Source organism: Babylonia areolata, chromosome 27, assembly GCF_041734735.1.
Source record: "Babylonia areolata isolate BAREFJ2019XMU chromosome 27, ASM4173473v1, whole genome shotgun sequence".
Taxonomy (NCBI): Eukaryota; Metazoa; Mollusca; class Gastropoda; order Neogastropoda; family Buccinidae; genus Babylonia; species Babylonia areolata.
Window position 1 is genome coordinate 34,399,266 of NC_134902.1, and position 17,500 is coordinate 34,416,765.

Genomic DNA, 17,500 nt, shown 5'->3' on the forward strand with positions numbered 1-17,500 from the left:
GAGGGGGAGAGACAGAGAGAGAGAGAGAGGAGGGGGAGACAGAGAGAGAGAGGAGGGAGACAGAGAGAGAGAGGAGGGGGAGACAGAGAGAGGAGAGGGAGAGACAGAGAGAGAGAGGAGGGGGAGACAGAGAGAGAGAGGAGGGAGACAGAGAGAGAGAGGAGGGGGGAGACAGAGAGAGGAGAGGGAGAGACAGAGAGAGAGGAGGGGGAGACAGAGAGAGGAGGGGGAGACAGAGAGAGAGAGGAGGGAGACAGAGAGAGAGAGGAGGGGGAGACACAGAGAGAGAGAGGAGGAAGAGACAGAGAGGAGGGGGAGACAGAGAGAGAGGGGGGAGGAGGAAAACAGAGAGAGAGGAGGAGGAAGAGAGAGAGAGGGGAGAAGACAGAAATAGAGAGAGGAGGAGGAAGACAGAGAGAGAGATGAGGAGGAAGAGCGAAGGGGGGGAAACACAGAGAGAGACAGGAGGAAGAGAGAGGGAGAGAGAGAAAGGGAAGACACAGTGAGGGGAGGAAGAGAGGGGGGGGGGAAGAGACAGATAGGAGGAAGAGAGAGAGAGGGGGAGACAGACAAAGAGAGAGAGAGAGAGAGAGAGAGAGAGAGAGAGAGAGAGAGAGGAGGAAGACAGAGAGAGGAGGGGGAAGGTAGAGAGGTGAAGACATTGCCCAACAGGCAGACACGCAGACAGAGACGCAAAGAAACAGACAAGACAGATAGAGAGACAAACTGAAAATAGCTAACTAATCGTGTTTTATACCCGCCCTTATGTACAAATGATTTGTTCACTACCTTGATTGATTTTAAACGATTCAGGATGGGGGAATGATAACGATAATGATAATGTTCATTCATATCGCGCCCTTTCTCTCTAAGAGCGCAGGGCGCTTACGTGAAAGAAAAGTGTTACAAGTTACATAAATCATATCTGGCTCTGTTTTTGTCTGTCTGTCTGTCTGTCTGTCTGTCTATCTTTCAGAGACAGAGACAGGAACACACACACACACACACACACAGACACACACACACACACACACACACACACACACACACACACACACACACATGAAGTTAGGGTTAGACAAATCAATAATATTCTCCATGCTTGGCTTGAAGAGTAAGCATTGTTCACGTTTGAAGAGAGAGAGAGGGTGGGGGGAGGGGAGGAATAGCAAATACTGTGATGACGATTGCTGTGGAAGGCTTTCTTTGTCTGTCTGTCTGTCTGTCTGTGTCTGTCTTGTTGTCTGTCTGTCGGTCTGCCTGTCTCTGTCCTTATCTCTGTCTCTTATCTATAGACAGTGACAGAGATTTGTGAAAACCCCAGCTGATCCATCTGGGTTACCAACAGCACACGTGTCTCTCTGGCTCTCTGTCCGTCTGTGTGTATGTTCAGATAATCTGGCTGTCTGTGTCCGTCTCTCTGTCTGTAAGTCACTGTCTCTGTTTGTGTCGTCTGGTCGGTTTGTCTGCCTGTCTTTGTCTGTCTGTCTGTCTGTCTTTCTGTCAGTTTGTCTTTGTCCGTCTGTCAGTCTGTCTGTCTGTCTGTCTGTCTGTCAGTTTGTCTTTGTCCGTCTGTCAGTTTGTCTGTCTGTCTGTCTGTCTGTCAGTTTGTCTGTCTGTCTGTCTGTCTGTCTGTCTGTCTGTCTGTCAGTTTGTCTTTGTCCGTCTGTCAGTTTGTCTGTCTGTCTGTCTGTCTGTCTGTCTGTCAGTTTGTCTTTGTCCGTCTGTCAGTTTGTCTGTCTGTCTGTCTGTCTGTCTGCCTGTCTGTCAGTTTGTCTGTCTGTCTGTCTGTCTGTCAGTTTGTCTTTGTCCGTCTGACAGTTTGTCTGTCTGTCTGTCTGTCTGTCTGTCTGTCTGTCTGTCTGTCTGTCTGTCTGTCTCTCTCTCTCTCTCTCTCTCTCTCTCTCTCTCTCTCTCTCTCTCTCTCGTGTGTGTGTGCATGCGTGTGTGTGTGTGTGTGTGTGTGTGTGTGTGTGTGTGTGTGTCTGTCTGTCTGTCTGTTTGTCTGTCTGTCTGTCTGTCTGTCTGTGTCTGCGCGTCTCTGTGTATCTGTGTGTCTATATCTGTGTGTATGTCTGTTCGTCTGTGTGTATCTGTTCGTCTATAGCTGTGTGTGTTTCTAGAAGTGTGTCTGTGTGTTTCTGTGTGTCTGTGTTTTTGCTTATGTTCTGCGTCCGTGTGTATCTCTCTGTCTATATTGGCGTCCCTGACGATGTTTCGGTGGTTGTATGGCTGTGAGGGAAAAAAGAGAAAGACACAGACGGACAGACATACAAACAGACATACAGAGACAGATGGACACAGACATACGCACATATATAGAGAGAGACAGAAAGAGAGACAGAATGAAGATTGACAGTTGCAGAGATTTAGAAAAAAATCTAAACTGATCCATGAAGATTTCCAAACGGCACACTCTATGAATAAATCCATAGGGAAAAGGGGAACTGTAGTAAGACGAACGGGACCGCGTGACGGATGAGGCTGTGGGGGGAGGAGGGACTGGGGGTGGGGCGTGGGGGGGGGGGGGAGGGCTCGGAGGAAGGGGTGTGCGGGGGCAGAATGGGGGTCGAAGATGGTGGTAAGGGGGAAGGGGGATGGATATCTCATCAGCTGTGGATGGTGCCATCCTGCCAGCAAAACATCTGTCTGTCACTGGCCTGACACTGGCTTTGCTGTTCTCCATGTCTCTGTCTCTCTCTGTCTCTGTCTGTCTGTCTGTCTGTCTGTCTCACCCTCTCTCTCTTTCTCCCCCTCTCTCTCATTGGCTCTGTCTCTGTCTCTGACTCCGTTTCTGTTTGTTTGTCTGTCTGTCTGTCTGTCTGTCTGTCTGTCTGTCTCTCTCTCTCTCTCTCTCTCTCTCTCTCTCTGTCTCTCTGTCTGTCTCTCTCTCCCAGGGCTGGATCGGAAAAAGCATATGTTTTGCTTATCTCACTACCCTGGTGGAATGAAAATTCGTTTCGTTACCCTGTTCTCTGTCTGTCTGTGTGTCTGGTTTGTCTGTCTGTCTGTCTGTCTATCTCTCTGGTTCTCTCGCTGTGTGTGTGGGGTTGGGTTGGGGGGGGGGGGGGGTTGGAGGGGGGGGGGGTGTCTTCTGTGTGTTGAGACCGGCAGAAATTCTGTCCGTTCAGTTCAAGCTGAGGATGTTGCGTTTCCAGTTCAAGCTGGGATTTTCTGTGTTGAGTTCAAGCTGGGATTTTCTGTGTTGAGCTCAAGCTGGGATTTTCTGTGTTGAGTTCAAGCTGGGATTCTCTGTGTTCTGTTGAGTTCAAGCTGGGATTCTCTGTGTTCTGTTGAGTTCAAGCTGGGATTCTTTGTGTTGAGTTCAAGCTGGGATTCTCTGTGTTCTGTTGAGTTCAAGCTGGGATTCTCTGCGTTGAGTTCAAGCTACGTTGTTGTGTACCAAGTTCAAGCTGGGTTGTTTTGTGTTGAGGTCATGCTGGGATTGTTCTCTGTGTTGAGTTCAAGCATGGTTGTTGTTGTGTGCTGAGTTCAAGACCATGGATGTTGTGTGTCTTGCAGAGACCCTGGCCCAGTGGGAGCACCGCGTGGAGAAGTTCGTGGAGAAGCTGCAGCACAAGTACCACGACCAGCTGACGGGCCACGGCCAGATCAACGTGGACCACCTCTTCGCCACCATCCTGCGCTCCTCCATCATCTGGAACTTCAACACATCCACCACCACCACCACCACCACCGCCACCGCTACCTCCACCACCACCACCTCCGCCTCCGCCGCCGCAGCTGCCGTAGCAGCAGCAGCAACAGCAGCAGCTGCAGCCGCCACCAACACCGCCACCACTACCCTCTCCCCACCGGGCACGGCCCCACCTTCCTCCCCTTTCCCTCCCCTCGACCTTCACCTTGCACCGACTCCGTCCATGTCCGGTCTCATGACCTCCAAGCTGTTCGGAGAGGCTGCGGGCAATGCCTCTCGCTACAGACGGGACGCCGTGTATGTGCAACGTGCCGGGGGTGGTGAGGGTGTTGGTGCTGGAGGAGGAGGAGGAGGAGGTGGCGCAGGTAGGGTAGCGCTGGGAGCGGGCCGGGGCGTAGGGGGGATTCTCAGCGGGAAGGAGGTGTTCTTCCACGCGTTACACACCGGGGTGGGCCGTTTGGTTCAGGGTGGGAGCGTGGGCAACTGGACGGCAGCTCTGATGGACAGCACCGGTGGTGGTGGTGGTGGTGGTGGGGGAGGTGGGGGGGCCCTGGCTGGAAGGATCAACATCAACAACATCAGCAGTGTGTGGGGAGGGACTGCGGACCGAGGAGGGGGTGGTGGTGGGGGAGGAGGAGGAGGAGGAGGACCACCGCCGCACGCGACGTCTGGTGGGTTCTCCTCTAGCTACGCCTCCTCGCTGGGCCCGGCGCCCGCCCACCACGGGGACCTCTTTTACTCGGACTGGCAGGACGGCCATGACGTGCAGATCGTCATTGCTCACAAGCTGCACTACGCCAGCCTGGCCGTCGTCTCCGTCCTCCTGGTGGAGGTAAGTGGTGGATGTGGTAGTGTATGTGGGTGGTTGGTGTGGTTAGTGGCAGTGGTAGGAGGAGGGGTGAGGAGAGGGGAGGAGGAAGAGGAAGAGGAGGAGGAAGAGCAGCAGCAGCAGCAACAGTGGCGGTGGTAGTAGTAGTAGTAGTAGTAGTAGTAGTTGTTGTTGTTGTTGTTGTTGTTGTTGTTGTTGTTGTTTTGGTTGTGGTTGCAGCCGCAGCAGCAGCAGCAGTAGTAGTAGTAGTAGTAGTAGTTGTGGTTGCAGCCGCAGCAGCAGTAGCAGTAGTAGTAGTAGTAGTAGTTGTTGTTGTGGTTGTGGTTGCAGCTGCAGCAGCAGTAGTTGTAGTAGTAGTAGTAGTTGTTGTTGTGGTTGTGGTTGCAGCTGCAGCAGCAGTAGTAGTAGTAGTAGTAGTAGTAGTATTTGTTGTTGTTGTTGTTGTTGTTGTTGTAGTTGTAGTAGTAGTAGTTGTAGTTGTGGTTGTCGTTGCAGCCGCAGCAGCAGCAGCAGCAGCAGCAGCAGCAGCAGCAGTAGTAGTAGTAGTAGTAGTAGTAGTAGTAGTAGTAGTAGTAGTTGTTGTTGTTGTTGTTGTGGTGGTGCTTGTGGTTGTGGCTGTGGTTGCAGCAGCAGCAGTAGGAGGAGGAGGAGGTAAAGGAGGAGGTGGAGGAAGGAGAGGAGGAGGAAGAGGCAGAACAGCAGCAGCATTGGTAGTAGTAGTAGTAGTAGTAGTAGTAGTAGTAGTAGTAGTAGTAGTAGTAGTAGTAGTAGAGGTGCTGGTAGCAGTAGTAGTTGTTGCAGCAGCTAGTAGAAGTAGTAGTCGTAGTAGAAGCAGCTATTGTTATCCATGTTCTTGCTCATCTCCTTGGCCTTCTGTTGTCAGTTGGGTTTTTTGTGTTTTTTTTGTTCTTCTCCAAAGCAGCAACGCCCGGCGAGGAGAAATGACATAACATGTATATTCTTTTAAGAGGGAAAAAAGCAGTTCAGCGAGAGGGTCGATTCCAGGCAGCTCAGCATGGTACACCCACCTGCCCCCCCCCCCCCCCCCCCACCCCCCTCCTCGCCCCTACCCCCACCCACCCACCCCCACCCCACCCATTACAAAACGGGTTGCTCTCACAACTTCCAAGTGAGAAGGCGGATAGGGTCGATCTGGGATTAGGCTAACGTGTGATCCCCGGGTCATCCGAGCCTTGCCAAAAATATCTCCATTCCCCTCTTCACTGAAAAGTTAATGCCAACTAAATAGGGGATAGAGTAATTCTTAACTTGGCCTCACGGGGGGCGGGGTAGGGGTGGGGGTGGGGGTGGGGGGGGTTCATTTAAAAATAGCCCAGAATTACCACCCTCTTACCAGCCCCAAACCCTTATTCCCCACCAGGGGTGGGGTGGGGGTGTGGGGGGGGGGGAATCCAATGGGGAGTGGAGGGTGTGGGTGCGGGGTGCCAGTTGTACCCAGGCCAAGTTTACCCCCCTGGAGGATCGTTCCATGCCGGTCGGTCCAGAGGGACACCAGAGAACAGGATGGCCTGGAGATGACCTGGAGTGAAACCGAAAAGTTATGTTAAAATGCCACAGCTGAAGCCTTCACATACCTGCAGTGCAGGTGCTGCTGCTTGGTTCATCGTTGGATTTAATTAATCCGCACACACGCTCACTGACACTGTGTGCTGCAGTTTGTCTGCGTTATAAGTGGAGTGATGGCCTAGAGGTAACGCGTCCGATTAGGAAGCGAGAGAATCTGAGCGCGCTGGTTCGAATCACGGCTCAGCCGCCGATATTTTCTCTCCCTCCATTAGACCTTAAGTGCTGGTCTGAACCCTAGTCATTCGGATGAGATGATAAACCGAGGTCCCGTGTGCAGCATGCACTTAGCGCACATAAAAGAACCCACGGCAACAAAAGGGTTGTTCCTGGCTAAATTCTGTAGAAAAAATCCACTTGGATAGGAAAAACAAATAAAACTGCACGCAGGAAAAAATACAAAAAAAAAAAAAGAAAAAAGGTGGCGCTGTAGTGTAGCGACGCGCTCTCCCTGGGGAAAGCAGCCCGAATTTCACACAGAGAAATATGTTGTGATAAAAAGAAATACAAATACAACTAATGCCGTAGCGTCTCGTCCATATCTGGTGTCATGTCACTCTTATCAATAGCATTCTTTGCGTGTTTTCTTCTTCTTCTTCTTCTTCTTCTTCATCATCGTTTGTGGGCTGCAACTACCACGTTCAGTCGTATGGACACAAGTGGGCTTTTACGCGTATGACTGTTTTTACCCAGCCATGTAGGCAGCCATACTCTGTTTTCGGGGGTGTGCATGCTTGGGTATGTTCTTGTTTCCATAACCCACCGAACGCTGGCATGGATTACAGGATCTTTAACGTGCGTAATTGATCTGCTTGCGTATACACACGAAGGGGGTTCATGCACTAGTAGGTCTGCACATATGTTGACCTGGGAGATCGGGAAAAAAATATCCACCCTTTACCCACCAGGCGCCGTTACCGAGATTCGAACCCGGGACCTTCAGATTGAAAATCCAACGCTTTAACCACTCGGCTATCACGCCCGCCGCGTGTTTTCTAATACACTTCATTCACTTCCATTCACCTTGGCTGTAGAACTGATATACATAATACACATAGAGCAACTGACGCCGAAATCGCAGGTAATTCGCTCAACGGTGGAGACCCCAGTTGTGTCTAATAGTGTCTGCACTGATTCTTATTTACCCAGAGGGGACCCGCACTGCCGACGTCACAATTATTATGTCGTGACATCAAGGATGAAAAATGTTCGTGCGCGCGCGACCACACACACACACACACACACACACACACACACACACACACACACACACACACAATCTCTCTCTAACACACACACACACACACACACACACACAATCTCTCTCTCTCTCTCTCTCTCTCTCTCTCTCTCTCACACACACACACACACACACACACACACACACACACACACAATATCTCTCTCCCCCTCACACACACACACACACACACACACACACACACACACACACACACACACACACACACACACACACACACACCAATGAAAAACACAAGCACACACACCATACCAAGCAGTAACATACGCACATAGTACGTACAAACAAATCAACGTGATGGTATCAAGAAGATTGTTTTCAACACCGGAAAAAAAAAAAAAAAAATAAAAAATCATGAACCACCCTTAGACGTCCCCCCAATGACGCACATCCGGTTTGGGTGTGTGTGTGTGTGTGTGTGTGTGTGTGTGTATGTGTATGTTTGTGTGTTTGTGTGTGTGCGTGTTTGTATATGTGTGCTGTTGTTGTTGTTGTGTTTTGTTTTGTTTTGTTTTGTTCGTTTTTTGTTGTTGTTTTTTTTTTGGGGGGGGGGGGGGGGGGAGGGGGAGGGGGGGGGGAGGAGGGGGCTTGGGGGCTCGGATGGGGGGGGTGGGGGGGGGGGGGGGCACAATTCCAGCTCCTTCCGGTGCTAAATTTATACGTTTATACGTTAGAGGGCAGCAGCTTTCAGGCCTATCAAGCCCACCGTCCCCAAAGGGGAACACATAGAAAAAATAAAAATAAAATAAAAATTAAAATTAAAAAAAAGAGAAAGAAAGGAAGCGAAGGAATAAGCAAGGGAAAGGTATACGCCCATAGGGGTCTCGTCGTGCCCCCCCCCCGCCCCCAGCCCCCCCGTCCCCCTCCTCCCCTCCCCTCCCCTCCAAATGGACGGCACCAGGTGAGCCCCATGCAAAGACGTGTCTGTAACTATTGGCAAATCTTAACCTGTTCTAGCTGTGGTCGGGTTTATATATAAAAAATAAAATAAAATAAAGGAAACAAAAAAAAGAAGGAAGTGAAGAAAAAAAAAGGAAAAAAAGAAGAAAAAAAAGCGTGTGTGGAACAGATGATGCCAGGTGAAAGGAGGGTGGTGGTTCCGTGGTGGTGTTTGTGAAGCGAGGTATGCCCCAGAGAGGCAATCCCGCTGAGCTGAGAATACCTGTGATTTATTCATTCGTTCGTTCGTTCGTTCATTTATCTATTCATATTCGTTTCTTTCATTCAGTGATTTGTTTATTCATTTGTTTGGTTTTTTTTGTTTGTTCCTTTGGTTTAGCTTTTCGTTCACTCATCCACTGACATAATTCGTTTACTTATATCGATTTATTTGATGATACATTTGTTTATCTATTTTGTTCGGGCCCGTTCGTCTGCTTATTCATTTGTGTGTTTATTCATGAACCGGCTGAAAGCACTGTGCTCAGTTTGTTGCTGTTGGAAACACAGATTCCCGCCCGCCACCTCTGTCTGTCTGTCTGTCTGTCTGTCTGTCTGTCTCTCTGTCTGTCTGTCTGTCTGTCTGTCTGTCTGTCTGTCTGTCTCTCTCTCTCTCTCTCTCTCTCTCTCTCTCTCTCTCTCTCTCTCTCTCTCTCTCTCTGTTATTTCGTTTTATTGTCTGAAACTGTCATTGGATTACAGACTCAATTAGATAATCTACAAAACGGAGCATTATCGCTTCAATTAACATGGAGAATAGTAATATTGTTGTGTTTCGAAAAGGGGGATTTTTATGTGTAAGGGGGGAAAGCTGGTTTTAAAATGGTATTACAATGCCTGTTATAAACGTTTACAAGTATTAAGAGATTTTCTTTTCCACACGCTTAACTTTTGTTATCGCTCGCAAGGGCGCAATTGCCGAATGGTTAAAACGTTGGACTTTCAATCTGAGGGTCCCAGGTTCGAATCTCGGTGACGGAGCCTGGTGGGTAAAGGGTGGAGATTTTTCCGATCCCACAAGTCAACATATGTGCAGACCTATTAGTGCCTGAACCCCCTTCGTGTATATACGCACGCAGAAGATCAAATACGCACGTTATAGATCCTGTAATCCATGTCAGCGTTCGGCGGGTTATGGAAACAAGAACATACCCAGCATGCACACCGAAAACGGAGTATGGCTGCCTACATGGTGGGGTAAATAAACAAAAACGGTCATACACGTAAAATGTTACATGTCTGTCTGAGTGTGTATGACTGTGTGCGTGCCTGAAATCTGGTCAAATGACACAGGAAACGAATGATAAGCGCCCAGTGGCAGCCATCTGTCGGCTCTACCAAGTTAGGCAGCCTGTTGTGCAAATGACCCTGTATTTGTAAAGTGCTTCGAGCTTGGTCTCCGACCGAGGATAGGATTTATATAAGTATCCTTACCAATCAATCAATCAATCAATCAATCAAGGATCTTGCCAGTAGGACGAAGAACGCTTTGATATGTATCATGAGAGAGTTATCTTCGTTGAGTAATACTTCTTTCAGATTATTCGCGAAACTGTTTGATTGTCAAGTACAACCCGCTATGCAGTATGGTTCAGAGCTGTGGAGACTAGGCAAAGCTGCTCTCTCAGTCTAGGAAATACAGAAAAAAAAATAAAGAGAGGAAAAAGCACATATATATATACAGCGGACAGCAGTAGCGGCAACAACAAAAAGATCACAGAGAGAGGGAGAGAGACTGAGAATGAGATGGTTGTTATTCATGTAGGCCACCGCCCCTTACAAGGGGGATATACAGCAACACACACACACACACACACACACACACACACACACACACACACACACACACACAGGGAGAGAGAGAGGGAGAGAGAAGAAGAAGAAGAAGAATAGAGAGAGGAGGCTCGGATGACAGATCCATTTTATTTCAGATGACAGATCCATTTTATTTGTAAAAATCAGTTCATTTAATACTTCGTTGTTTTTGTGGGGTTTTATTTCATTTTATATTTTATTTTTTAGTGTTTTTGTTTTTTGTTCGTTTTTCTGTGTGTTTTTTTTTTTTGTTGTTGTTGTTTTTCTTTTCTTGTTTTGTTTTGTTTGGGTTTTTTTGTGTTTTTTTCTTTTTTTTCTGTATTTATTTCAAGCTTAAGCAGAATTCGTGTTGTACATAATAATGGGGAGAAGAAAAAAAGTTAGAAGCGAAGAAGAGAGGAGAGAACAAGAACAACACGAAGAGAAGAAAAAGAAGCAGGAAGGAAAGAATAAGAAAAGAAACAAACCACCCACTCCACCCTTCCTTCCTTCCTTCCTTCCTGCCTAACCAAGCTACCTTTTACCAATAAATCACTGTCGATTCCAACCATTCGATGGGCCATTTTGCCAGGGAAAAGTATCGAACAGACAGACACTCGCTCCGGTGATCCTTTTGAACCCTCGAGACGTCTGAGACACCCGTACACACGGACAGTATACAGCGTCTTCGCGCGCGCGCGCGCACACACACACACACACACACACACACACACACACACACAATCTCGTCATTTCCTCGTAACCCGTACGCTATGACGTCAATCGCGCGACTTCCTGAAGCAGGACATTGACGTCACCGAAGATATTGACGTCACCGATGACGTTGTTTGGCAAAGTCCCACTGCCTGTCGATTTTTTTTTTTTTTTTTTCCCGGAGATTGGGAAAGGCAGAGTTAGGGGACGGGTGGGCGAGTAGGGGGAGGGGGGGGGGGGGGGGGGGGGGGGGGGGGGGGGGGATTGGGGGATTGGGGGGGGGGAGGGAGGGGATTGGGGGGGGGGGGGAGGGAGGGGTTGCAGGATCTGAGAGATGGTGTGGTGTGTGTGTCCTGTTATCATCTTTCATCAGTTATGTGTGATTTCTTTTAATCATACATTCCTACGTCATCAGAAAGACAGTGTGTGTATGAGAGATGGGGGATGGAGAAGAGGGTTTGGGGGGGGGGGGGGGGGTGACTGGGTGGCTGCGAATCAATTCGTCATATCTATCTGCATGATCATTATCACCGTTTCGTGTGAGGTGCATAGAGTTCTAGATAAACAATATCTGATTAGGGTGCGGAATAAATGTGTTGTCACAACCATGACAATCATCATCATCATCATCATCACCATCATCATCATCATCATCATCATGACCATCGTCGTCGTCGTCGTCATCATCCTTAACCATAACATCACGGTTCCAATCCTAAGTCTCCATGACCCCCCCCCCCCCCCCCCCCCTCCCCCGCATGTGGCATATATTCCTGGTAAATGCTGTTATAGTCAACTTCTGTATTCAAGCGCTCGAACATAAAGATTTCTCTGCCATTGTTGTCGTTTGCCCAATTGATAAGTATGTCAGCTTCTTCGTGAAATGTGTCTGTTGCAGTGAAGTCCTTTTTTTTTTTTTTTTTAAATTTCCAGTTCATGTGCACTCAGTCGCAATCGACACAGCACGTTATTATGTTCAGCATTTTGTTTTAAAGCTGGTCAGTTGTATAAGCCTTCACAACATTACAACAAAATGAAAGTCTTGAAATGGCCCCATTGTTCATGCCCCTTCAAATTGTTAAATAGTGATAGTGATCTTATAGTTTGTTTGACAGATTATCGTTTCCCTTTAACGTCGTACATGTTAATATATATGAGGGAATTCACAAGAAACCCTAGACAGTTACACCATGCATCCTTTTTATTGTGATTTTGAACACACACACACACACACACACACACACACACACACACACACACACACACACACACACACACACACACACACACACACACACACACACACACACACACACACACACACACACACACACACACACACACACACACACACACACAAAAATCAAAAGCGTACAATCTGATGTCAGGCATTCCATGTGAAAAGAAAACAAAACTTGGATTCGAGGACCCTTTCTGAAAGATTTCTGCTGCTTGAACTGTCCACTTGAGTTGGCCTGAATATCTTTTAGAAACCACTCTGTGTGTGTGTGTGTGTGTGTGTGTGTGTGTGTGTGTGTGTGTGTGTGTTGACAGGAAAGGAACCAGCCTTATATCTTACAGAGAGAACTAAATTCTTGTGTCGAAGGAAATTAAGTACTAGGAGATGTCCAGTTTCGATACCCCTCCACTTCCGTGCTTGGGGTGAGTCCTGTCAATGTCGTCAGTGTCGGCAGATTCATGGGGGGCTGTTGTTTGAGGGACGTGGTGGCGGTCTCCACTCTGGGGGAGACGCTCACTCAGTCTGGCTCCGCGACTAAGCCATTATTGTCGATAGTAGGGGGCTTAGTAGGTGGTGTCCTAAGTACGTTAAAACAGAACAGGCACCACTGAACACCACCGAAGTGACTCAGCAGCAGTGCAGGGTCTCCTCTGGTGTGTGGCCTCCAGGCGGCCTAACATCGATGGTTCCCTGTGGACTGCCGACGCTGGAACTGCGACGGACGAACCCGGGTGTGGCCGTGTATGGGCGAATCTAAATGAGCGGCGTGGGAGTAATGCCACTGAAATGGCGCAGATGATGGGGCAGCAAAAAAAAAAAAAAAAAAAAAAAAAAAAAAGTACTAGGAGATGTCACAAACTGTGACAACTCTAGGAAAGACGTCCCGCGATGACAGAGGCGGTGACGGTGGTGGTTGTTTTATTGATGCTGGTGTTGGTAGCGGTAGGAATGTTGGTGGTGACGACGACATTGGTGGTGATGATAGCGACGCGTTGCTTTGCGTGTATCGTCTCAAGCGGGTAAACCTTGAAACTGGTTTGTGCAACGGTACCTGAAACAAACGTGTGCATTCTCATGCAATAACATGACGAAAACTGGCCACTTTTTTTTTTCTTTTTTTCCCCCCCAAAGAAAATAAAGCAATTTCTAAATCGCAGTTCAAGACAACTGATTCTTCGGGGACGTCCCCCTTAGCAGATACATTCCTTGTGTTCAACTCTTACGGTGAAACTGACTCTACTTTTCTTTTTTTTTTTTTTTTTTTTCTTTTTTTTTTTATCTGCAAAAATCAAGTTTCATTCTATCCCCTGACGTTTGAAATCAATCCGTTGCTATTTCTGATCATGACGCCTTCAAACTCAACGGCAGAAAGGGGGAGGGGGCGGGGCGGGGGGAGGGGGAGGTTAGAGGAGATCAAAACATCTCTCTGTCTCTGTCTCTGTCTCTCTCTTTCTATTTTTTTTCCCATCACCTCACTTTCGGTACCTTTTTTTTTATTTATTTTTTTTTTACGCATCTCCTTTCCTCAAGGCACGCTATTCCCATCGCCCACCCTCTTATGCCTATCGATCTGCCGTCCACCAGTGTGTTTTGGGTTTTCAAGTCTGAGGCGGTTCATGGCCTCCTCAGCTGACGTCACCGCGTCACCGCCAAGATCAATGTCATTGTCCACGCTTCTCTGACGTCTGCCGTTAACTCCATTACACGTCGGGGCGATTCCCCTGTCGTTTTGAAGTCCCCGAGTGGTTAGAAGGCTCTCTTGTGACAAAATGGAAGTTACAACATTTTTCTTTTCTTTTCTCCCCCCCCCCCCCCTCTCTCTCTCTTGCTCTCTCTCCCTTTTTCTCCCTCTCTCTCACTCTCTCTCCCTCTCCCACCCCTCTCTCTCTCCCACTTTTTTTTTTCGCTCTATCTCTCTCTCCAACACACACACACACACACACACACACACACACACACACACACACACACAATAATGGATACTTATACAGCACACTATCCAGAAATCTGCTCTAGGTGCTTTACAAAAACGCTTTGTTAACATAAAACATTACATCTATGTTACATACACATACCAAAATATGACTACACACACACACACACACACACACACACACACACACACACACACACACACACACACACACACACACACACACACACGTACGTACAGACACACAGACACAGACATAGACGCACATACGGACAGACAGACACATATATACACACAGACAGACAGACAGACAGACAGACAGACACACACACACACACACACACACACACACACACACACACACACACACACACACACAGTGTGCACAGAGAGAGGGACAGACACGTGGTGTGTGTGTGTGTGTGTGTGTGGGGGGGGGGTATGTCTGTTTCTGTGTCTGTGTGGCTGTGTGTCTATGTGTCTGTGTCTGTCTCTGTATGCGTCTGTGTGTATCTGTTTCTGTCCGTGTCCGTGTGTGTGTGTGTGTGTGTGTGTGTGTGTGTGTGTGTGTGTGTGTGTCTTTTTCTGTCTTTGTCTCTGTCTGTCTCAATGTTCTGTGTTTGTCTCTGTCTGTTGTGAGTGAATTGATCTCTTTATATATATATTTTTTGAAACTTTATTCCAGTTGGCCTTCCAACATTGTTTTGGTCTTTCTGTGACTGGTTTCAAAGAACTGACGGGCAGTCAGCAACGAAATGGCCCCTTTGCTATCTCGCCTGAGCGATAAACATCCTCAGCTGATTTGATTTGATTTGATTTGATTTGTTTCTGTCTGTCCGTCTGCTTGTCTGTCTCTTTGTGTTTCTCTCTCTGTGTCTCTGTTTCTGTCCATCTCTCTCTCTCTGTCTCTGTCTCTCTCTGTGTGTCTCTTTCTCTGTCTGTCTCTGTCTCTCTCTCTCTCTCTCGCCCCCCTCTCTCCCCATCCTCTCTCTCTCTCTCTCTCTCTCTCTCTCTCTCTCTCTCTTTCACACACAAAGCAATTGTCGCTTATTCAATTAACCATCATGAAATAAAATCTTGACGTCACACACACACACACACACACACACACACACACACACACACACACACACACACACACACACACACACACACTCGGAGTCAGATCTCTGTCTCTTGCTGTCTCTGTCTGTCTGTCTGTCTGTCTGTCTGTATCTCTCTCTCTCTCTCTCTCTCTCTCTCTCTCTTTCTCTCTCTCCACCCTACCTCACACACACACACACACACACACACACACACACACACACACACACACACACACACACACACACACACACACACACACACACACACACACACACACACACACACACACACACACACACACAAGACAAAAACATTTCTACAGCAGTTAAAGAAAAACCCCAGACAATGATTTCCTGACCCACATTCGCTTCGCTGGAACCAATTTATTGGCACTCTGCCTACCCGCCCTTTCTCCAAAGCGACAGACAGAGCGAAGGCACCTCCTCGCGTCTTGTGAGATTAGTGTGGATTCGAGTCGCCACCATTACAGAGACTTTGCCTCAGACAGCATGCAGTGAAACTATTATTGCTCTCTGTAACGGCTCCTGGTGGGTAAAAAGGGTGGAGATTTCTATTGCCGATCTACCAGGTCAACGTAATTATGTGCAGACCTGCTACTGCCTGAACCCCCTTCGTGTGCATACGGATGCAGAAGATGAAATACGCACGTTAACTCTCTCCATACGAACGGCGAAAGAGACGACGTTAACAGCGTTTCACCCCAATTACCATCATCAAAATATTGCAAGCGGAACGCTCTTATACTGAAGAGGTGAATGTTGACAAAGAATACCACAATTCTGACGACGGAAGCTAAAGGTTGGGTCTTTCAGACACCCACTGGACATCCGAGGGGTCTGTGTAGAGGAGAAGAGAGGACTGGCCGTACTGAGTGAATTAAAAATCCTGTTAATCCATGTCAGCGTTCGGTGTGGTTATTGAAACCAGAACATACCCTGCATGCACGTCCGCGAAAACGGAGTACGAATGCCCATATGGCGGGGTAACTAAACAAAATGGTCATACACGCAAAATGCTGTGTGTCTGTATGAGTTGGATATACATGTGTGCGTGAGTGAAATCTGATTGAATGTCACGGGAAACGAATGATGAGCGCCCAATATCAGCTGTCAGTCGGCTCTACTCAGGTAGGCAGCAATTTGTAAAGCGCTTAGAGTTTGGGTCTTCGACCGAGGATTAGCGCTATACAAATATCCATATCATCATCATCAGCAGCAGCAGCAGCATCATCATCATCATCATCATCATCATCATCATCATCATCATCATCATCATCATCATCATCATCATCATCAGCAGCAGCAGCATCATCATCATCATCATCATCATCATCATCATCATCATCATCATCACCAGCAGCAACAGCATCATCATCATCATCATCATCATCATCAGCATCATCATCATCATCATCATCAGCAACAGCATCATCATCATCATCATCATTATCATCACCACCAGCAGCAGCAGCATCATCATCATCATCATCATCATCATTATCATCACCATCATCATCATCATCATCACCAGCAGCAGCAGCAGCATCATCATCATCATCATCATCATCATCATCACCAGCATCATCATCATCATCAGCAGCAGCAACAGCAGCAGCAGCAGCAGCAGCATCGTCGTCAGCATCATCAGCATCCTTATCATCATCCTATGTGTCTGATCCTTTGGTACGACAATATCTGAGACCAACAGGTCTACATTGTTTATGTTGTCACTCGTTCTGACATGGCAACCCCCCCCCCTTCCGCCGCCCACACACTCCTGTTTACAAGATATGATAGATGTGTTTTCACCTTGACCCGAAACGAAGTGATTAAAAAGTCCCCAATGATGTAGGAAGTCATGAATGTAGGTATAACACAATTTTAGTCAAAGTCAAGAGAAAAAAAAATATATATATATATTAGAATTTCATGGACCTCATAACTTTCCAATGTACTTTTTTTTTTTTTTTTTTCAAAAATCATCATTCGATAAACTGTGTAATTTTACCACATATTCTGGAGCTCGGGTTTTTTTTTTTTTTTTTTTTTTGTTTTTGTTTTTTTCCAAGGAATGACTAGCTCCCCAACCCTCACTCTTCTTTGATTCTCGCTCTCTCTCTTTCTCGCTCTATCCCCCCCCACCCCCACCCCCCACACACACCCACCCCCACCCCCACCTCACACACACACACACACACCCACACACACACCCACACACACCCACACACCCTCCCCCCCGCCCCCCCACACACACACACTGGACCTCTCTCCCTTCCCTCCCCCCCATCCCCTCTCCCTCTCACAGAATTGAACACAGACACACTCGCACGCATACACACACACACACACACACACACACACACACACACACACACACACACACACACACACACACACACACACACACACAACTTCTCATTTTTCAACCAGCGGGTTGACGAG

General features: G+C 47.8%; 1 protein-coding gene across 1 annotated transcript in view; it reads left to right on the plus strand.

Moving 5' to 3' along the window:
- Window positions 1–17,500, plus strand: part of LOC143301068 (uncharacterized) — a 280,584-nt gene that overhangs the window by 194,683 nt on the left and 68,401 nt on the right. Inside the window, exons 4-5 of the mRNA XM_076615073.1 lie at window positions 3,523–3,645; window positions 4,000–4,490. Of these exons, the coding sequence (XP_076471188.1) occupies window positions 3,523–3,645; window positions 4,000–4,490 (614 nt within the window). The remainder of the gene's footprint in view (window positions 1–3,522; window positions 3,646–3,999; window positions 4,491–17,500) is intronic.